The sequence below is a fragment of the Colletotrichum scovillei genome (genome assembly GCF_011075155.1).
Source record: "Colletotrichum scovillei strain TJNH1 chromosome Unknown Contig00003, whole genome shotgun sequence".
Taxonomy (NCBI): domain Eukaryota; kingdom Fungi; phylum Ascomycota; class Sordariomycetes; order Glomerellales; family Glomerellaceae; genus Colletotrichum; species Colletotrichum scovillei.
The window spans coordinates 4,291,311-4,313,075 of NW_023336261.1; the positions used below are offsets into that span (position 1 = coordinate 4,291,311).

General features: G+C 55.5%; 5 protein-coding genes across 5 annotated transcripts; 3 read left to right on the forward strand and 2 right to left on the reverse strand.

Annotated features, from left to right (window-relative positions):
* Nucleotides 1–307: 307 nt before the first annotated feature.
* HER10_EVM0009713 (sulfatase) lies at nt 308–2,002 on the reverse strand (the record flags this gene model as incomplete). Its single annotated transcript, XM_035479190.1, has 3 exons — nt 308–1,165; nt 1,220–1,804; nt 1,865–2,002. 3 exons carry the CDS (start codon nt 2,000–2,002, stop codon nt 308–310), a joined length of 1,581 nt encoding a protein of 526 aa, XP_035336419.1.
* A 1,069-nt stretch (nt 2,003–3,071) lies between these two features.
* HER10_EVM0013290 (uncharacterized protein) lies at nt 3,072–3,635 on the reverse strand (the record flags this gene model as incomplete). The annotated part of the gene is made up of 1 exon (XM_035482653.1): nt 3,072–3,635. The coding sequence occupies one exon, from the start codon at nt 3,633–3,635 to the stop codon at nt 3,072–3,074; it is 564 nt and encodes a 187-aa protein (XP_035336743.1).
* A 2,053-nt stretch (nt 3,636–5,688) lies between these two features.
* Nucleotides 5,689–9,407, forward strand: HER10_EVM0007857 (uncharacterized protein). The gene has a single exon (XM_035477399.1). It carries the CDS (start codon nt 8,831–8,833, stop codon nt 9,170–9,172), a length of 342 nt encoding a protein of 113 aa, XP_035336254.1. The 5' UTR covers nt 5,689–8,830; the 3' UTR covers nt 9,173–9,407.
* Nucleotides 9,408–12,400: 2,993 nt separating this feature from the next.
* Nucleotides 12,401–19,547, forward strand: HER10_EVM0003174 (uncharacterized protein). Its single transcript, XM_035482920.1, has 4 exons — nt 12,401–16,147; nt 16,419–16,578; nt 16,642–18,095; nt 18,143–19,547. The coding sequence occupies exons 1-4, from the start codon at nt 16,136–16,138 to the stop codon at nt 19,040–19,042; spliced, it is 2,526 nt and encodes an 841-aa protein (XP_035335817.1). The 5' UTR covers nt 12,401–16,135; the 3' UTR covers nt 19,043–19,547.
* A 504-nt stretch (nt 19,548–20,051) lies between these two features.
* HER10_EVM0010736 (MOZ protein represents a chromatin-associated acetyltransferase) lies at nt 20,052–21,593 on the forward strand. Its single transcript, XM_035480187.1, has 2 exons — nt 20,052–21,138; nt 21,209–21,593. Exons 1-2 carry the CDS (start codon nt 20,128–20,130, stop codon nt 21,485–21,487), a joined length of 1,290 nt encoding a protein of 429 aa, XP_035336508.1. The 5' UTR covers nt 20,052–20,127; the 3' UTR covers nt 21,488–21,593.
* The last annotated feature ends 172 nt before the right edge of the window (nt 21,594–21,765 follow it).

Here is a 21,765-nt window from a genome sequence, read left to right on the forward strand (position 1 = left end):
CGTCGAGGACCTTATATAGTGGAGCAAAGTGAAGAATCCAGACCTCTCGAGTCCCAGCCGTCGGGTTTCCGTGAGGCCGATGTTTTGGATTTGCATGTCCCGTGTCGCGTATAGGAAAAAGGGTCCAGCCGAAACGAGGGCCGGAACCCAACGGAAAAAGTCTCCGGCCGCGGGGACGACCGTGACCCACCCGGAGAAGAAGGCGGCGATAAGTGGGCACCATGCTCGGAGTACCGGAGTATGCGGGATCGCTTCATTCGGTAATTCAGTATCAATCACACCAGTATCACAATCTACAGTAATCAAATCAACCCTTAAAGTCCTTCTCCAACCGTCCGCCCCGTCTCCTAAACTGATCCGCAACACTCTCCATCTCCACAGCAGGAAACCTCGGATCCTTCTGCCACGGCAAGAAATCACTACTCGCCACCATCCACCGCAACACAACCCCTTCCATCCGCCTCCTCACCTCCTGATACTCGCCCACCTCGGCCAAGTTATGCAACTCTCCCGGGTCCCCAGCCCGATCATACAGCTCCGCCGGCTCGTACAGCCGATACACGAACGTCCACTCCTTGTCCCGGCACGCCACGCTCTTGCCCACAATCGTCGTATCCTCGTGCTGCAAGGCGGCTTTGATATCATACGGATACGGCGCCTGCTCCAGAAGCGGCTCCTCGCTCGTCAGGAACCCGCCCTCGGAAAAGGCAAACTCCTTGTGCTTCATCGTAGCGTCCGCCGAGGTCAACACCTCCGCGAGCGAGACGCCGCAGTGAGGAAAATGCTCCCCGATACCCGCAAACTGCAGCACCGTCGGGACGAGGTCCACCATCTCCGCCATCTCGTCGTACACCGCGCCCCGCGGCAGCCCGCAGCCGCCGACGATGAGCGGCTCGTGGGTCAGCGAGTCCGAGAGGCCCGACGGCCACTTCTCAATCATGCCGTGGTCGCCGAGGTACTCCCCGTGATCCGTGAAGAACAGCGTCACCGTCGAGTCCCAGTGGCCCAGCGCCTTCGTCTTGTCCACGACGCGCCCGAACTGGTCGTCGAGCCGGGAGATCATGCCGTAGTAGGTCGCCATCACCTCGGCCCAGATCTCGGGCGTCGCGCGGTGGGTGCCGTAGCGCTCGCGGTTGATCTGCATGTAGCGCGGCTCGTAGCCGGTCTGATATTATTCGTTAGCTGCGATGGTCTCTTGCACTCTCCAGGAGCGGCTCACCTTGTCTTCCGACTTCGTGGGCACACCCATCTCACCGCGATCATACATTGAAAAATACGGCTCCTCCACCTGAAAAGGACAATGCGGGAAAATAAGCGGCATAAACAACACCCAAGGCTTATCCGTCGGCGGACACTCCAACCACTTCAGCGCCCCTCTCACAACAGCATCATCATAATCCATCGCCTCCTCATTATTCCTCAATCCCTTGTAAAACAGCCTCTTCCAGATATCCTCCTTGTCCTCGGGCTCCTTGTTCCCGCCGCCCGCGAACCGCGGCACGAACTCGGGCGTCTCGAGGAACCCGTACTCGTCCAGCGACAGCTCCGTCACCGTCGGCGCAAAGGTATCGCCCCTCGGCGCGAGGCACGCGACGTGGTAACCCCCCTTTTCCTTGAGCGAACGAAAGAGATTGGGCTCCCACGGCTTGATGAGGTTCTCGAGGGAGCGGTGGCCCGTGACGTGCGGGTAGTTGCCCGTGAACATGCTGCAGCGGGACTGCGTGCAGACCGAGGCCTGGACGAAGCAGTTTGTGAAGCGGGTGCCTTCGGCCGCGAAGCGGTCAATGTTGGGCGTCTTTACGGTCTGTCGAACGTCAGTGATGCGAGATCGATGGTTGACTTGAGGGGGAGGGCGAAGTGTGACCTTGTTTCCATTGCAGCTGAGTGAGTCGTAGCGAAGCTGGTCCGGCATGAAGATGATGAAATTTGGCTTGTCCACCTTGAGCCCGCTGGGCTTCGCAGGCTGTTCATACGGAGGTGGGATATCTGACGAGGGTGCCATCGTGAGAGGTCTTTGTCCGATACACACTCTTACACTGCGGATTGACGTTGTCGAACTGCGCGTTAAATGAGAGCAGGAAAGTCTCTTCTAGATATAATCAACGTCAAATCAGGAGCCTTGTCACTTCCTTCATGAGGACACCATAATAATCCACTCACTATCCGAAATCGCAAACCCTCACTGGCCGAACGACGTTCGACACGGCGATGCGCGTCGTCCGTAGCACAGCCGACAACCGCTGCGATTATCCGGCGAGATCCGGCGATGAGTGGAGACAATTTGGGTGGTCCGTACCCAGCGGTGCCGGGATCGGGCCAGTACCGCGTCCGTTTGTTGGAGCACGAGTCGGGGGTTTTTGCTGGATGATCGTCGCAAATCATTTGTTTGTCGATCCCATGGCCCAAACGCTTTTTCCCCCAACATCAAATGCGAAACAAGCCGGTTCGTCGATTGAAGCTGTTTCTCTGCAGCTTGCCGCATTTCGAGGTACCGTGCCGCAGGAGCGGCTACTGGCCCAATGACAACAAAACATTGACGTCGGACCTCCGGCAAAGATTGCCAATGCGGGGTGGCTGTAACGTAGGGCGGCACACGGTCTCACAGGATCGACAGACTCGGGGTAGCACGGGGGGATGCGAGAAGCCATGGGTCATCATTTGCTTTGAATTGTTTAGAGGACAGAAGGAAATTATACAGCATTAGAATATACAAATATTCTACAACCCGGCATTCGCCTTCACCACACGGTGATTCCTGGTTTCGTTCACACCGCGAGACGGGCTTCCCGGGGGTAGTCGTTAAGTTTATATACGTAAGAGTTGCGCCCCGAGCCATTTCCCAATGCCGATGCGTGGTAGTTCCACAGGCGGTGGTAGAATCCCCGTGTGTGTGGACCATGCAAAGGACAGAAAGTCATCCCGGTGCGCAGGGTATAAAAGTGTGTGTCGTCGAACGCCATGCCATGTTGAGAAAAAATGCTGAGTGGTTTGTACAGCGGGAACCGATCTGTACAGAAGAAATTTGTCCGGGCAAAAGTTGGACACTTGATAGTTTTGGTTTTGTTGGTTGCTTAGTTGAAGCGCTCCTTCTCCCGCAGGCCGCCGATTGAGTCGATATCGACAGAGTAAAACTGCGACTTGCTATCCTTCTCGTACGCCGGGAGCTGCTCATCGCGGACAGGCTCGAGGCCGACGGAGCCGCCATCGCCAACGCGGACGACGAGTACACGGCCGCTCTTGCGGCGGCCGCCCTCATCCTGCTCGTCGGGGAAGGTGATGTGGATCTCGGGGACGTTGTCGGGAGAGTGGGGAGCGGACTGGGGGTTCTGGAGCATCGGCGAGCGTCCGTCCTGGCCGATGTAGAGGACGCTTGAGCGGCCGTCTTGACTTGTCTGGATGGTGAGGTTGTGGTGGTTTCTGGCGCCGCCCTTGACTTCTTGATAGGCGGGAAGCATCTGTTCTTGGCGTTGTTGTCTGCGCATGCGGCGCATGAGGAAGAGTGTGGAGACGAGGAGGAGGGCGAAGAAGATCAAGGCGAGGACGACAATCATGAGGTTGAGAGTGTCGCCGCCATCGACGTCGCGGGCGACAACGCCAGGGGCGTTGCGGGAGATGAGATTCTGGATGGAAGGCATTGTGTTGGTCGTGAGCGGGTCTGATTATTACTGCAAATATCCCTTTCTTTGATGCGAGTCGAATTAGGGAGCGGTATTCGGTATAATTATTAAAGAGCGGACGACTGTAGGAGGGGGTTTGTTAGCCATCGCGAAAGGGGTTTGTTGTTTGAGGGTCCGACATCTGGTGAGACATTCTGGAGCATTGTCTGGTGAACACACAAAGGGGACCAGATCCATTCCAGGTCTCCCTTTTCTCACCGGCCAACACACACAACAGTCCTCGAATGTCTGGTCCAGAAGGGCGGATTTGCCTCGCCTCCCAAAAAAGAAGTGGCACGTACGTAAGGGATTAAGTCTTCTCTCTGTGGCAGGCCGTCGCGAAAGTCGTTAAAGAATGCACTTGTCTCTCGGTGTGTCGTGGATATTTTTGGATTTGAGGGTTGGGTGTATTTTTCGGTGTAGTTGTGATGGTACGTAGTGAGCGGGTTGGTTATTAACGATAGGACGGAAAACTGCTTAGTGAATGCAAGCGGGAATTCCAAGGGGGGAAGGTATTAGAGAGTGACTGGAAGGAGGGTGCTAATAGAGAGCGAGTGACAACAAACGGTCCTGCAACGTACAGCAAGGACAACGACGATTTGAACAAAGTTGTTGAAGAAGAAGGGGAAGGGAGGAGGAGAAGAAGTCGAGATGGAAGGGAATGAGGAAGGATATGTCCTGGTTGGAAAATGGAGAGACAGGGGTAGCGCCGAGGAGGAAGAGGAGGTCTGCGGTGTGTGTGTGTGTGTGTGTGTGTGTGTGTGTGTGTGTGTGCCTGGTACCTGCGTTGGTGTGTGGACAATTGGTGCGCAGGCTTGCATTAGGACTGGGCAGCGGGTAAGTGGCTACTGCCCAGCGTGTGTGTGCCAGTGTGGGCGGCATTGGACGCCTGGGAGGAAGACGCGATGGAGCCATGCCGTTCCTGGCCAGGCATCCAAGGATCTATGCAGCAGAGGCACAGCATAAGCGCACAGAAAAAGGCGGCATCATTCATCATGGCATGGGGCGGTTCGTGATCACAGATTGAATCCTTTCCTAGAGCCCCAGCCTATTGGCAAGGCGGCAGGGATCATCACCGAGCCAGACCGGGTTGAGAGAAGCTCCAGCCAGGCAGTACATAGGTACTTGTCCGTCCTACCTACATATCTATACTGAGTACATACGTAGGTACATGAAGTTAGGTACATAAGGTATCTTACGAACAGAGAGGCTAAAACTCAGGAGAAAGCTGCTTACCGCCTTGGAAAAGAAGCGAGAAAAAACTAAGCAGGACCAGCCAGGACGGGAGTGAAAAAGAGGAGAAGATGGCAGCATCGGACGACAGCAAACGGTCCTCCCACCTTCCCTTCCATGGAATCCATAGTTCCATTGGCGCACTCCGTAGTGGATCTGGACCGGGCCAATTCTCCATTCTGGCAAGCACAGCCCATGGAGTAACTTGACTGATTTGGGAACATGGGAAGCAACGCCCCAAGATTGAGCCCATCTGACAGGCACGCACGATTCGTCAACGGTCTGTTGCAATTTCCGCCATTGGCCAATGAGGCCGCTGTGTGCCTGGAAAGAGCGGGGTGGCACCGGGAGCCGCCTTGAAACGGCGTCGATTATTGGGCGGCCGTTGGTCGTTTCCCAAGTAAGCTCATCGACCCCCTGCAGGGGCTCGTGGTCCGTGAGCTCGTGTGCAGCCAGGAACGAGCGGATTGCTCTTGCTCTCTGCTCTTGCTTCTGTTCCTGAATTCTGCCGGATAACCCCTTGGCTCTTGCCCTCCTCCTCCGAACCTGGGCGGCTGTGACGACAAGCTGGGACTCCCCTTTTTCTGTGCAATCTGGACTCGCAAATCAGCACCCACTGCGGCCTTGTGCAAGTGGGTCCATTGGATAGAACACGCGGTTAGCGTCGTGGTGACATCCATTTCGAGAAGGAAGGAGCGTCCTTCGTCAGCAATACCCGGCCTTCCACTCTTCGAGGCAAGCCGCAAGCCGTAAGCCGCAACACAAACAAATAATAACGACTTGGAGAATAACAATGCAACGCCCGTCGAGAGCATGAACTCTGAATGCTCTCGGATTCGCCCGACCAAACTATTGCTTCCCAAATCTCTTTTTCCTTTTCTACCCTTCCGTCCAGTCCGCTTCCTCCTCTGCCGCCCTCCTCTCGATATCACACGGAGCTATAACACACCGGCGCCTACCGGTATTTTCTCCCTCATCACAAGTCCATCGAGCAAAAAAGCTGCCAGCTTGATCCCTCTTCTGCCCAGTCTAAATGTCTCCGGGTATCCGTACCGTCGTCGACTGACAAAGTTGTCCGTCCCAATCCGGCCTTGGCCTCTCCCGGGGCCCCACGAATGCAATCATTCAACAGGTCAAATCAGGTTTGCTGCTTGCTGACTCTCGCCCAATTCTAGAAAGACTTCATTAATTCATTCCGCCCTCTCCCACCTTTTTGGCGGCGGCAACCTCCCGATGCCAGAAATAGCGTCGGAGCTCCAGCAGCCACCTGGTCACTCCATGCCAGTGGGGCTCTCGACCCGCACCGTCATCTCTGGCAAAGCGAGATCCTCGTGGCCCACGATGGCCCCGTTGCCCTACACACGAGATTACGAGCTCGTGAATGGACTCTTCCAGTCTTCCACGCCTACCACGGTGCCGCCGCCTGCGAGCCTCGTACATAACCCAGAATTCAAAATGCAAAATCCTGCCCGGCCCGTAGCGATCTAAGCATAGCCTTTTCGTCCGACTCCGCCTGCCGGCTCCTGTTGTCGCAGATCATCCCTTTCGGGACCGTCTACGAGATTCCCGGGAATTGCTGTTGCCCCTTGGAGACAAACGAGAGTTGTTCATCTCGTTTGTTATGAAGCACCGTTGCATTGTTCAATGCAGCGACCACCTCTTATCCCACAGCCCCTGCCCCTCCGGGTTCAATGCAACATTGACAGCTCGACACCGAACATCCCGAGTATGTGGTCCGAGCCACAAGTGGCGCTCCTTTGTGGCGCCAGTCCGCCCCGATTCACCACGGCGCCACAGAGAGACGAATAACGCCTCTCCTCACTTGGTCACTCCCGCAGTCATCATCACCCGGTTTGATGTCATATTGACAAGTCGCCCAAGTGGGATATTCGACATGTGGCGGTTCCCTTAAATGGCCATCGCTGCCGAGAAGGTCGTTGAACTAAATACCAAACGCAAAGAGGCTGCATCGTCCAGAGGCACATTTCATTGCCCATGTTCCTGGATAAGGTCTCCTCATTCTTGACGAGTGCAATAATTACATTGTGGACTCTTCGCGGAAGACTTGGACTACGTTTGACCTTCGCAGCTTGACTGGAGGTAAGCCCATGGGCAGTTCCCAACCAGGCGTCTGCTAAGAAGCCTCTTGGTGAGTATGATGAGGTGTCCTTGCAGGTGCGAGCGCCTGACGACGTCTTGGGTCTCCATGATCAGTCAGACTTGCTCAGCATGATAATGAAGCTTGCTAATACTCGCCCAGTACGGATGCCAACGCATGAGGCAGTTCGCCCGTGATGCTCATGCGCTGAGGTGGCGGTCACGGCCACATCTTGTCCGCGAATACGATACATGCAACGATACCGAAGCAGTCTGACAGGCGGTTATCTTGCGCAAAAAGAACGATTCGGGACATGCATCGCCCAATCTGTTCTGCGTTAGTCTACGGAAACGATGTATGCAACAGCACCGAAGCAGTCTGATGAGCGGTGAAGCAGCCCAGAGCCTGTCCAAGTACCAAAGACAACCCGCGCATCCCCGCTTGGCTAGCAATGTCAACCTCAACCTCGTGAATTTCGCGACCGCAGTTCTCCAGGAAAGTTGCAAAGTACAGCAGGTGTCTGAATATTGGGCATCAGTGCTAGGGCGAAGATTCAGTTGGCAGACATCTCCAGTACAGTAACCACGGCAGACAAGACCTCGATTTGAGGATACCCAGTGGCGAAAGGATATGTCTTGAACCAAATCTTAACAGGATCGACGAAACATACATTGGCAAGTCAGCGATAAAGTCCCTACCTGTGCTTGGCCTTGTACGAATGCAACTAGCCGTCGCCATACTGCGAGAGCCCCGCGCGATCACCACCGAGCTTCAGAGACGATGACCGTCTTGTGCGCCAGACTAATCATAGCAGGAGGCGGTGTGGCACCTTTCAGCATTACAAGTGCCACAACATCATGTAGGGGTCTGGAAAGATATCGATTCTCTCGCACTTGGACATACCTACCCTGCCTGCCTGCGTACGAATCTCTACCGGCCACATCGATATTACACAGCGACGAGTGACTGCACGATCGGAATACCTTGCCTGAAATGTCTCAGCAAAAGGTTGCCGGCAGAGGCCTTCGTTGAGGAGCAAGTCCCGTTAGCCCTCCTTGCGAAGAAGCAACTCTGAGGCGGTCAGCGACTGGGCCGGCCGAGCAATATACCTCTAGCCAATGGCTGTACTCCAAGTCATCCCGACATACAATCGATCGTGTCCGCAGAGCTTCGGACTCTCCATAAGCAAGGTCTCAATGGTAACGAGTGGTGTCAGAATCGTGTACCGGATCCAGAGGCCGGCATTTCCTCTCAGGACAGAACGACTCGGGGGTCCTCACTTACTGGCAGAGGCCGAACAAGACCACTGCAATTGGAAGGCAACGAGGCCCCTTGTTGCCTAAGCAGGTCTGCCAACTCGCAGACGAACCTCAAGGTAGGCCTTGTCGCTCCACGATAGAAGTTCAGTTTATCGAAAGCGGGTAATGCTTGAGTCTCGGGCTTGCTTTTTTTGTACGCTCTTCAGGCATAATTTTGTTTTTATAGGATGTCTTGTGGCGCCGGAACCCCGTGAAGATCACATGGACCGCTTCGTCCGTAGGGTACCGAGAAGAAGCTTGGCGAGTGGCTGCTACTTGAGCAAAAGGAAACATTTAAGCCGGTCCACACCAGTCGTACAGCATGCTGTTTCGTCAGCAAAGCGAGAGAGTTCATGAGTATGGAGTAGAGAGAGTATGAACGCACGAACTCCCATCCGGCCTTGTTCAGCCACTCGTCCCGACTTACTGGAGCAATCAGCCTCAATTGATTTGCGCCTTCACGCAATGCTATGGCCACCAAGCCGCCAGACATTGATGATGGGATGCGATAGCTCGCAGCGCAGTCTCCAAATACTGGACAGGCGATGTTGCGGAATGTCGATCCCTGCCGTGACCTACTTCCCGGCGTACCATCGTCCAATGAGACCCTACCCAGGCCCGTCAAGGAGGAACGTGGACGGACCAGGCCGCCTGGAATGAAAAGCAGTCGTGACTGGCTCTTTCAAGTTGGTAGAGTTGAAACACTGAAACAACGACAACCCCGCCAGAGTGGACCAAGACCAATCCGGGGTCGACACACTCAAACTTCGGGCGGTCTTTTGGGGTATTTCCTCGGAAGGGGGAGAAAGTCCCAGTCCCTTTGGAGTTTCATGAAACCCCGTCGGCTCGAACAGAAAGGGGGAGGCCATTTGACTCCATACACATAGTAATTCTTCATAGATTGTCCGCAGAGGCGGAGCGGTATGACACACCAGTGCACGTTGTGAGCACCAGCGTCGCACCCGTGGGATGTCGCAGAGTAACGCTCAGCAAGCCAGAAAACACCTTGCTCAATATTAGCCTTTGGTCAAAAAGGACGAGCGGTTGGCGGCCACGACACTGGGTGAAGAGGAGCTGCTCCGTACAAAGCATGTCTAATCCCAACCACGAGGGCTAATCCACAACCAAGACCATGGCTTTCTGCTCGGAGCCGGGCGCTGTCTTTGACATACATCTTCAAGGGGGTTGCGCTCCAAATGCAGTGTAACGCTGCGGGAGAATTGGCTCGTTGGAGATGAACACAAACAAGCGAAGGGCGAGCGGGAGCAACTTGGCGCGCGCGGGTGTCTAGAACAAGCCCTTGCCAGCCAGCACGTCAACTCGGATAGCAATACATGGCGCCTAGAAGTGAAGTGCATCTTACGGACACTCTTGGTTGCCATGCTGATGGGACCGATGTAGGTTTGACAGGGCGTGTTGGGACGGACGGAGAAGCTCAGGGACGAGATGGGCCAGATGGCCGGCCCCGGTTCATACCAAGCAGAAACGTTGACGGGCTCATTTGTTCAGCCGAGGGATGGCGCAACAAGGACGTGCCAGCGCGCCCGCCAGCAACATTGCAGCATTCCGGTATGCCTGTTCAAAAGAATTGCGTTCCAAGAGCCATCAAGTTCACGGAGGAACGAAACATGTCCATGATATTCCCATGGACTGGTGGTCCTTTTTTTTTTCTCTTCCCTTTTCTTATTCTCTATTTTCCGCATCATTCGCCACACTGTAGTACATTGTACACCGACCGCCCCTTGCTTGACTTCTTTAGAGTCACAAAAACAAGACTCACACTTGGCAAACAAAGTACAAGAATATTTTGTCTCCTGCCTCTGATTAAAGACGTTGAATGTTTAGCGACGATTTGCGGGACCAACGGCACTGCTCTGGTGGATTCATCATGTATTGAAAACACGAGCCACGGTTCCTCAGCTTGCACTTAACGTTGATGCCCCTATGCCTGCCAATCAGCGCATTCTCGTTGGATGAACGACACAGAGACGAGGAAGCTGTTGATACCTGCAAAGTCTGTTCAGACGAGGCACATGACAACGATGTTCCTTCCTCAGAGTCTTAATCGAAGTTTCGGACTGTACGAGTAAGGTGAGACGTCAAGGCAAGAGGAAGGAAGGAAAGAAGGTAAGGTAAGGTAGGCAGCCTGCCTTGTTGCAGAATTCAGCGGCCCAACTTGGAAGGCGAGTGCTGCCTTTCCTGCCTTGAACAATATGTGCCTTCCGATTTACTTCACGAGGCGACACAGGACGGGGCTGCAGGCAACATCGCACAAGAGTCTCCTTCTCTTTCTTTTCCTATCCTTTCCTCTCTACTCCTTGTCGATCATCCTACCCATTTCAACGCTTCTCAACGGTCGGACAACCAAGAAACACACGTTGAAGAAACGAAGCGCCGTTTTTTTTTGTGTGTGCTCGATCTTGCTGTGGCCCGTTTCGCTTCCTCAAATCTCAGAGACTTGGCTGTCGTTTCTGCCCCAGAATCCCTGAAGATCATACACGGAACTCGGCCGGAACATAGTCGCAGGTACATTTCCGGCACATATCGCCGCCCCCTGATCCTACATCGCCCACGCCCCCCTGAAGTCCTGTCTGGACACTTTGGACAAGAAATCAAACCCGAGAAGGCGCAGTGACAGCGAGACGGCATTGGACGCTCGACCAGGGAAAATCCGGGGTGGTGGCAGTTTGGTGTCGACCTGTCAATCTTCAAGCCACGGTTCGCCTGGGTTGCCATTCCTATTTCCATCCTCATCGGCCTGTTCAGCCACCGTTGAGGCAGGCAACAACAAGTTTGCTTCCGCTCCTCACGAGACGAGAAAACAAAACATTCAAGCCGCGGCTGGCCGTTCGTCATCGAGCAGTCTTCTCTTACACGGCGGCCCACCCGGCTGCTGCAGACTTGTGGTCCCCTTCCCAACCCCTGGTCCAGGCTTGTTCTCCTCGCTACGCCGGACGAATACCTTGACCCTGGATTTGGTCCTCCACAAGTGGTGCTGCTGCTCAGTGCCGTTGCCGTCCTGTTGAGAAATTGGGATGTCTCCTTCACTGCTGCGTACGGAGTACTCTGCACGACGACAATAGTGGAGAGGCGAGTAAAGCGACATTGTCGGGTTCGTGTTGCTTGGGCGGCCTATTGATCACATCACCAGTGGATTACACCCAAGAGACGATACTACGCAAACCACGGGCTGCAAGCAATCAATCACACGCGCAGTGTTGTCTCTCAACAGCAGCTGTCCCCTTGTCCGTATTATCTCGCCTGCATTGATCATCGCGCCATCCGTCCCGGACCCCCGTCAACATTAGCTCAGCCAGCTCCAGCTACGGATACAGCTCGTCGGTGCAGCGGGGGTCTTTGAGAAGTTTTGATCAGAGCAGAGCGGTCGTTTGCGTGACCTAGAAGCGAGCCATCTACCGATACCTCCACTGGAAAGACATCTGTCTGCCACGCAATATAACCCACTCGCTGAACCAGCCTGCCCAGCGTTGTCGGCATCGAATCCTAGTTGCATCTCATTCTTTCGTGGGAGCCGTGCCTCATCAATCCACCGCCCACGAGTGCCCCCGAACAAACAAAACTCCGTCAGACGCTAAAAAGGACGGCAGACCCCCTTCTCCTCCCCCGGCAGACGGGGCTTTTTTGTTCTTGACTCGTCTCGTCCTAGCGCATCCCCGTCCGTGTGTGTCTCCCTCGATTGGACTCGCCGCCTGTTGTTCAGCCCAGATTCCTGCAGAGGTCGAGACTCACGACTCTGGACCCAGCTCTCGGACGGCCAACGGTACGGCGTTCTCACCTCGAAGGACGAAGAAGCTTGCCGCCAGCCTGTCTTGTCTGATCTTGGGGCAGGATCCATCAGTCGAGGGTAGATTGAAACTGAGATCTCGCCGATCACCGGCGACTCAAGGGTACGAAGTACCTTCCTTACTTCTCCACGACGTTCAACATAATCTACGAATGTTCGTACGAAGCCAGAGAAGAGAGTGTCCGTACTTGCTCCGCTTCGTGTCTTGAATGACCTGCAGCTTCCTAGCTCTGCTCGTACGTACGGACACGCTACGGATACAGCTACGGGTCTGTCGAGCCAGTGTCTCCCGCCTTGGTCCCGTCAGTCAATCAATCTCTCTCGCTCTCTCGCCTGCTCCGCGGTGGCCCACACCCCCGGCTCCGCGCGCTGCATCTGCATTCTCGCATCGACAAGCCAAATTACACACCTGGCGCCTTCAACTAGGTTGCTTGAGGACTTCCGGACCAGATAAGCGTGGGCAGACCACGGCGGCATCGGATACACGTTTCCAAGTACTCGAGTGACCAGCATCTACGTACGGATACCGCCATCGAATGAATTGTACAAACAAAACGGTCTCAGCACGGACAGACCCTCTCTCTTTCTCTCATCGCCTGCTGTTTTTTCGCAGGTTGTTTTGCAGCAGCACCTATATCGACAGAAGCAGCACAGCCACATCCACGATCTATTCGGTTCTCGGTACACGCAGTCCGCGAGAACCTTTGACCATTCAAAGACGGTCACTTTGTGCTTGTCTGCTTTACGGCTTGCCCTACCTTGGCCAAGCCAGAGGTAACGTCAAGTACCTCGCCTTGAGTTTGGTGCCATTGCAACATCAACGACTCTCCCTGTCGTGCCTGTGGCCAGCCGTCGGAGACCAATCGCAAACCGCCATTCCATTCCAAAGGATCCAAAGAGAAGGGCTCCAGAGGCTTGCCACACCCATCCACCATTTTCTCTGACTCTATTTGATCATCGTGGGAACCACCGCGCCTCTTCTTTTCAGTCCGCATCGTCTACCTGTTTTTAAACCTTGTGTCTTTTTTTCCAACGTCCACCATCTCTTGCCTATAGTCCGACTTTGCTCTGGCAGAGTTGAGCCCCAAGAGCATATCTCTCGGGGCACGCAGCGTCGACGCTCTAGTAATTACACACACACTCTCGCACACTACAGACACGCACACACGAGCAACGCACACACCAACCGAGGCACCTACAGATAGAAGCTAGGAGCGACAAGGACAAGAACAAGAGGCACACACGCGACATACTGCATACACCATTCGTCCCGACTTGTATCGACGTTTCGAACCCCGGGGACTTTGAACATTGCTTCCCGCCACGCACTTGGTACCTGTTGGCCCGTTTTCTCTCGACACTTCGCGCTCAACCGCTCCTCTGAGAGCCCGTAGCTGCACCCAGTACAATCAACCAGTCACTCACTCACTCTGTCACTCATTGTACGGACCACCGTCTCCGCAAATTCATAGGTTGATTGGACGTCAAGTCCTGTTTGCCTCCACCGTCGATACTTCTCTCCGCGCGCCCACTTCAGCCCGTACTTTGTCAACAGTCAAGCCGTGTCAGGGTACCTGTTATTCTCTCCCGCCAAGGTGCCCCGGTACCTCAGCCCTCTGAACGCACGCATAAACCGTCCATTCAAGACGTCTGCAAACGAACATTTAGCTTTTTTGTCAAGCCGCACATCACATCATTTGGAGACGAACGCTCTTCGCTCGCCCACATACGCACAATCCCAAAAAGAACGCATTGCCCCCTTTGGTACTCTGCTCTGTGACCTGTCGTCACCACCTGTCCAAACTTTCAATATCTGTACCTTGGTGGAGAGGAGCAGAGAAGCAGGCAGCCAACAAAACCAGGCCAACCGCGAACGAGTACCTACCTACCTACGGATACTCATTGACGGATAGAGGAAGAAGAGAATAGAGGAGGCAACGGAACGGGAGGCAAGAAACAGCAAGGCAGCCACCGGGGATTTGTAGCCCCCTCGCACACACGCACATTCGACTGTCGATTCCTCGCAAGACAGGAGTACAAGATTTGGTAAGTTCGGCGCAAAGTCTCGTCTCTCGTCTCTGGGTTGGATCCAATAACAGGGCCAAACTATCATTGCCCCTCCCCCCCTTGTCTGCCTATTCTGATCTTTCCCATCTCATTCTCCCGTCCTTTCGCCTCCCTCCTTTCCCGCCTTCATTGCTTGTCTCTACCTTACCTCGCACTCTATTCACACCGTCACCAAGCTATACAGAGTTGAGCACCTTGGCATCCCCCTCCAAAGCAAGCAAGCCAGAAAAAAAAAAAAGAGGTACGATAATTACCGGCAAGAATGTGTGTGTGTCGATTTCCATCCGTACCCGGCCTCACATCCCCATCCCTCGCATGACTGACCCCTTCCCGTCTGCCATCCATCAATCAATCCTTCCCGTCGGTGTCTACCACGGTGTCGTGGGTGTCTGTCTACCTTCCATGTTTCTTACTGCATTTTGCGGCTTTGCCTCCCCGAAGTTGTGTTGTCGGGTCCCCCCCCCCCCCCTTCTTCCCACGGCTCCATCGTTCAACTCCCAAGGGCCCCATCTCCAGTCCCGGTCCTAGGCCCAGTTCCCAGTCCCAGTCCCAGTTCCAGTTCCAGTTCCAGTTCCAATGCACCCCCGGTCGCATCCCTGACCCCTCGACTCCTCAAGACTGAGGAGCACAGAAAGAGAGAGAGAGAAAGAAAGAGGGAATAGAGGACCACTTTGGGGCAGTTGGGCCACACCCTAGACAGGAAAGCTCCATGTCAGCTCCCCTTCAAACTCCCCCTCTCACCACCCTCCTGTCCTCCCGCCCCCGTCTCCGTTCTTCTCAGTGGATGCCTCCCTCCGTCTAGTCCATCTGCGAGTCGCAGCTACTGCAGCTCCCACACGAGAGTCTCCAGTGTTCAAGTCTCCCGGTCCCAAGGCCAGGCTTTTAGGTCAAGTCTAGGTCCCAGCTGGTAGCCCACGACTTTCCCAAAGGTCCAGGGTGCACTTGTCCTCGATATTGGATTGCGCAAAAAAAATCTCCTACAAAGTTATTAGCTGCCCGCTCCCGTCTTGTCCCTCGCCCCAGCCGACCGCGGGCGCTCCATCAAACAATCAACCTAATCAGCCTTACCAGCGACGCTTGACCTGTCGGGTGTTTTCTGTTCTGTGTCTACTCTATTATTACTGTACATTTTTGGTCTTCCACATCATCACAAGAGCCTCCGGTCGCTTCTATACATTACATACCTTTGACAGAGTCACCTTACTCTCCGTACATTATCCGTACTCCTCCCTCTCTCTCTTACTCTTCGTCATCTCTCTCGCCCTCATCCTCGCCCATCCTCGCCCATCCTCACATTCCTCCATCCCTCCCATCCCGCTATTGCTCTCCCACATACCTTGCCTTCCCGGACGAGCCCACTCGCTTTGTTTCTTTCCATCATAATCCAAGTACGCACACCTGCACCCTTATCCCTCACCTTATTCCTCCTCGCTCGCCTCCCTCCCTCACGACCAAAGCGGGCAAACCCTCTCCTCAACAATCAACCCTGTGCTTCGCGCTAGAATTTCTGCCCCCCCAGTCTGCCTGGTTTTACTGACGCCCACCGTTCTCCCTTCGTTTTTTAGTCCGCGCGCCATAGACGATTCCTGGAGAAAGTTCCTGTCGCAAGAAAAAGTTTACACCTACATCGTATATAATTCACGACCGGAAAACCCAAAACTTCCCACAAGCAGCTGCGCCCTCTACGTGTGTGTGTGCAGCCACATAGACGTGCCCTTCAACCTCTGCGTCCTCTCGCTTCTCGCCAGCCACCACAGCAACCTCTGTGTGACAGACAGACCCAAAGAGCAGCATCAAGCAGCAAGCGAGGTGCATCCGATCTCACCATCGCAGCCGCGAACTTTCCCCCCCATTCGCCGCACCAAAAGAGGTCAACCTCCGGAAACCCTCGCTCCTCCTCTCTCTCTCTCCGCATCCCCCCGGACACTCGACCGCATCTTCTGTGACCGTCTCTCCTGCGTAGAGACCGACCACAAACATGACCACCACCGTAAGTCGCTGCCCCGTTTACTCCACGTGAGGTCCGATGGGGGTGAGCCCCGGGTCGCGAAGATGCGAGCGCGCGGCCGTGTGTGTCAAGACTGCGCTTCCCTAGCGGCCTCATGGCCTCTTGGCTCGAGTCGCCAATTCGGCGCTCGGAACTTCGCCTAGACCTGGCAAACAGCTCAAAAAAAGCTTGCCTCGCGCTTTACTTTCTCTTTTGCTGTTCCTTCTACCCTCCACCGATGGCTGCCACTTTGCTAACCTGCCACGTTGTCCAGGCCCGGCCAGCAGGTCGGTACGGAAGCTTCCCCATGGCAAACGGCCAGAATGAGAAGCCTGCCACCGGCGTCGCCCCCGGCTTCACAGGCTCCAACTTGTACTCGCAAAACATCTGGAACACAACGTACACAGGAGGCGCAGGAAAGAGAGACCCCCGAGGTACGGTTGACCGGGACGATGATTGATTGATGGACTGGAAGCTGACTTTGTGTGATGTACCAGGCCCGGAAGACAGCTTCGCTGGACAGCCATCAGGGTCCGGTGCCCTTGCTGCGAACTCGGAGGCGGACACGTGGACTCAGAATCCCTGGAACCAGGACACCCAGACTCGATCAGCATCAGGCAGTACCTCGCCGAACCGCACACGCGACAGCATCCACAACAGCAATTCCTTCTTCGACAACAACGCCGTCGGGCAGGGACGCAACCTCATCAATGGACGGCCGAAATCATACCTGGAGGAGGACAAGGAGAACACGGGCTTCGGGCCCAGCTACGGCGGCGCCTTTGATGGTTCGTACGCAAGGCAGGAGAAGCGAGGTTCCAAAGACAATGCCTATCTGAACCTCGGCGTGGTGGGTGCTCCCTCGAGAGACAGCAGCATTCCTCCCTCGCGCCAGTCGGACGACTCGCACCATTCGCCCCCTGCCTTCCGAGACAACTTTGGGGGCTATGGTCACACTCCCAGCAACTCGATTGCCTCGAGCCGTCCCGCCATCCCCGGCCACTCTTCCTCCTTCCCCACACAGACTACCAACAACAGGGCCTTTATGGCCAACGGCAGACAGATGGACGAAACGGACCTGGCTCCTCAGTTCAAGAAGTCCCTCACGCTCGACGAAGCCCAGAGCATCGCCGCCGGTGCGCAGAACTTCCAGTTCAACCCCGTGTCTCAGCCCTGGAGGGGCGACATGAACGCCGCCATCACTGGCGAAATGTACGCTGACGCCATGGCGGCTCAGTACAAGCGCGGTTCCGCCGACCGCATCGCCGGTGCCTCTGGTCAGTACCGGGTTGTCACTAGCCCCAAGACATATGCGCCTCAAGCGTCTGACCTGTGGACCCAACGGCCGTCGTCCCGCGATCTGAGAATGGTCCCGGATGGCGACCGTCGAACGCCCGTTCCCGCCTTCATCCAGGCGCAGGCGCCCGCATTCTACCCTGGACCTTACTACACTCCCAACTTTGCGGGCCAGTACCCTCCGCAAATGTTCGACCCTTACGGACGTCCATCGCTTCCTCTGCCGAGCTACGGCCTGCACATGGCGCCGTACTCGATGCCGGGCGTGATGCCTATCCGGCCCAGCAAGGACCAGGACCCTGGCAAGGGCGTCCGCAGCTTGCTCCTGGAGGAATTCAGGTCCAGCTCCAAGTCGAACAAGCGATACGAGCTGAAGGACATTTACAGCCACATTGTCGAGTTCAGTGGCGACCAGCACGGATCGCGCTTCATCCAGCAAAAGCTCGAAACTGCCAACAGCGATGAGAAGGATCAGGTGTTCCGCGAGATTGAGCCCAACGCCATCCAGCTGATGAAGGATGTCTTTGGCAACTACGTTATCCAAAAGTTCTTTGAGCACGGCAACCAAGTCCAGAAGAAGGTTTTGGCGTCACAGATGAAGGGCAAGGTCGTCGACCTGTCCATGCAGATGTACGCCTGCCGCGTTGTCCAAAAGGTGTGTACACATTCGCGTAGCAAAGTGGACGAAGCTAACAATCACAGGCCCTGGAACACGTTCTCGTCGAGCAGCAGGCCGAGCTTGTCAAGGAGCTGGAGCCCGAGATCCTCAAGGTCGTCAAGGACCAGAACGGCAACCACGTCGTGCAGAAGATCATCGAGCTGGTTCCCCGCCAGTACATTGACTTCGTCATGGACGCATTCCGCGGCCAAGTCAGCCAGCTGGCGGCTCACATGTACGCCTGCCGGGTCATTCAGCGCATGTTGGAGTACGGCACAGAGCAGGACAAGGAGACCATCTTGGCTGAGCTGCACAACTCGACGCAGGTTCTCATCACCGACCAGTACGGCAACTACGTCGTGCAGCACATCATCGAGCACGGCATGCCCGAGGACCGATCGAGAATCATTCAGCTTGTCATTGCACAGCTGGTCACCCTGTCCAAGCACAAGTTTGCGTCCAACGTTGTGGAGAAGTGCATCCAGTACGGTAACGCGGAAGAGCGCAAGGGCATTCGGGAGCAGATCATTTCCCAGGCCAGCGATGGTACAAGCTCGCTCCAGCTGATGATGAAGGACCAGTACGGCAACTACGTCATCCAGAAGCTGTTGAACCAGCTCGAGGGTGCCGAACGCGAGGCCTTTGTGGAGGAGATGCGACCCCAGTTCCAGACACTCCGCAAGACCAGCACTAGCCGCCAGCTCGCTGCTATTGACAGACTCATCTACGCGACGACGCAGACGACGCCGTCCAAGTCTGGGGGATCCCAGGCCGACACCAACTCGGCCGCGCCAACCCCGGTTCTGACCATGGAGCCCAACAGCCCCCAGAGCAGCAGCCCGCCCAGCACCAGCGCCAGTGCCGTTGGCGAAGTTGCCGAGGACGACAACAAGTCCAGCGCGCCCGGAGGTGTCAGCCTCAAGGTGCAGGTAGAGGAGGCCTGATAACAGTACTACACGAATCTTTTGCGATGACGGCGTCTACGGTTGCTTCGGACATGCATCACGACACCAAACGGACTTGACGATCCCGGCCCACGTGCCAGACTTGTTTAAAAGAGAAGAAAAAAAGACGACGAACACTTACCTAATTTTGTTTACACATACCTGATCTGAATATGCAACTCCAAAAAATTCACCCACATACATGGCTGGAACACGGTCACAACGGTAGAAAAATTGCTTGGACAAACATTTGGGGAAAGGCGAGGGTTCCCAAAACGGACATGATTCTCTGTTGCTTCTTTTTTTTGGTTGCAAAGTTTTCTGGACTTTTATTTTGCAAAGTAATGAGTCTGAGGTCTCCGGAGAGCTATTGGAAGGATTTATCACAGGAACAACGGCTGAGCGATACGAACACGGAAAGCGACCGGTTGGAATTTGAGGTTCCTATCGGGGGTTTGTCGGGTTTCCAACAAGGAGGGCATCGGGGCCGGTCATTTTGGGGCGCAGATGATATTTTTCGAGTCTTCTTGTATTTTATTGAATTATTCGTGTCTAGGCGATACCAGTCTTAGTCTGACGGATTAGACCTGTCAATAGACGTGAGAGTATGGACAGTACCAGATGATCTGGCGACGTGTCATTGTGAGTGTGAGGTGAGAGTAAGGGAGTCGCTTGAAGTCATTCAAGGGATTACTTGTTTGCGGTGTACAACATTCTCAATCACCTCGACGCCCAGTGTAAGCCAGATTGTGTAAGTCGTGGTCCTCGGCAGATTTTCCGCACGTTCGGAACGGGACCCGACAGCGAGGTCGGCATCGGGATGGCCTTGGGTAAACGGCAGGGATCCACCCAATGACATCAGGGGGAAACAGCTCCAGACGCCGGTAGTAAGCGTCGGGTTCCTGAGCTTAGCCTTCCGACACACTGGACCCCGTGCCCCCCACGTGTACTATCGTGGAGATTAAACCTGGGCGGGTGTATCCGCTGCCATTTTACTTTCCCATTTCCATCACCCCCCAAATTTCCCGGTTACTTTTTTTTCTCCCTGCACAACCACCACGACCACGATCACACAAACGCACACGATGCAGCCTGCACGATTAACGTTCCTGTATCCGCACCTTTTCCGGACAATACGCCTCAGCGAGACAACGACGACGAGCCGCGCGGCGTCGAAATCATGTCGGAGACGGGGACCCGCCGAGGTTCGGAGACGGGGGTACGCCGCGTTCGCGCCCACGCCTGGGGCGCAGCAGTCGGGTTTCGCGCCGAGACACGGAAAGGGGGTCGAACCTGTGCCCACGACGGCGGCGACGACGACAACAACGGCAGCACCGGTGCCGGCGCCGGCTGGTGATGGAAAGGAGGCGAGTCCCGGGCAGGCTGCGGTCGGTGCGTCCAAGGGGGCGAGCGACGACGGCGTGAATCCCAAGACGGCGGCAGCTTCGGCGACGGCGACGGCATCGAATTCGGCGGAGAATAACGCGGCCAACGCTACGGGCGCCGCCTCTGGAGAGCAACAGCAGCAACAGCAGCAGCAGCAACAGCAGCAGCAGCAACAGCCCGAAGAGGCGGAGGAAGCGAAAGCCGCAAAGCAAGAAGCCCGCGACCAGGCGAAGAAGAGCGGGCCCCTCGAAGCGATCCTGCACATGGGACCCCCCGAAGAAGTCGCCAAGCAGCACCCGCACATGGCCCCGCCCCCCTACGTGCACCATTTCGACAGCTACTCGCTCGTCAAAGACCTCGAGGGCGGCGGGTACAGCAAGGACCAGGCCATCACGCTGATGAAGGCGATCCGCGCGATCCTGGCGCAGAATTTAGACGTGGCGCAGGAGAGCCTGGTGAGCAAGAGCGACGTCGAGAACGAGACGTATTTGTTTAGGGCGGCGTGTTCGGAGCTGAGCACGGAGGTGAAGAATAACCAGAAGCTGGCGGACGAGGAGATGCGGCAGAAGAGGACGCTGCTGCAGCACGAGGTTGATATCTTGACGCAGAGTCTGAATCAGGAGCTGTTGACGCTGAATGATAATGTGAGGGGTATGTTTAATGATCGCAAGATGGCGGTGAGGGAGGAGCAGAAGGCTGGTGATAGTGTGGTGAGTGCCCCCATTTCCCTCCTTTCCCTGGATGAAGTTTGAGGGTTTGAATGCTAACACTGTCGACCAGATCCAACAAATCAACTACAAAATCAGCCTTCACCTAAGCAGCGACGCCAAATCTGAAATCGAGGGCCTGCGGTGGATCTTGATCCGGCGGTCGGTGATTGGGATCCTGTTCATGGCGGTGTTGACGCTGGGCACGCTGCGGTACGGGACGTACGTGAGCCATTCGAAGCAGGCCGAGGCCGAGAGGATGAAGAAGCAGGCCGAGATGATTAAGATGGCGGACGGGAAGAGGGATCATAGCTCTGCGCCTGACGCGGCGGAGATTCTGGCGGCGAATTAAGGTCGTGAGGAGCGCGCGATTGAACGGGACGGGGGAAGTGCCGGGGGTAAACTGTCAGGGGTATGGGATGATGACCGACGAGTGAGGCGCGGAGTGAGGAGCGAGGAGGTGAGCAGGGAAGCTCGGGTGAATGTAGCAGGTGTGATACCCAATAGACGCGTTCTACTCAGGCACCTAAACAGTCACTGCTGTGGCTACTTTACTGAACTTCCGACCTCGTCATCGGCGTTCACGTGGATCTTTCCGATAATGGAGGTCGTGACGGACTGGGTGGGATT

Excerpts from the sequence above, each read along its gene's own strand:
- HER10_EVM0010736 (XM_035480187.1), top strand. The coding sequence starts at position 20,128 with ATGCAGCCTGCACGATTAACGTTCCTGTATCCGCACCTTTTCCGGACA. Across the intron at positions 21,139-21,208 it reads AGAAGGCTGGTGATAGTGTG|ATCCAACAAATCAACTACAA; the intron begins GTGAGTGCCCCC and ends ACTGTCGACCAG.
- HER10_EVM0007857 (XM_035477399.1), top strand. The coding sequence starts at position 8,831 with ATGTTGCGGAATGTCGATCCCTGCCGTGACCTACTTCCCGGCGTACCA.
- HER10_EVM0003174 (XM_035482920.1), top strand. Across the intron at positions 16,579-16,641 it reads AGGAAAGAGAGACCCCCGAG|GCCCGGAAGACAGCTTCGCT; the intron begins GTACGGTTGACC and ends GTGATGTACCAG. Across the intron at positions 18,096-18,142 it reads CCTGCCGCGTTGTCCAAAAG|GCCCTGGAACACGTTCTCGT; the intron begins GTGTGTACACAT and ends TAACAATCACAG.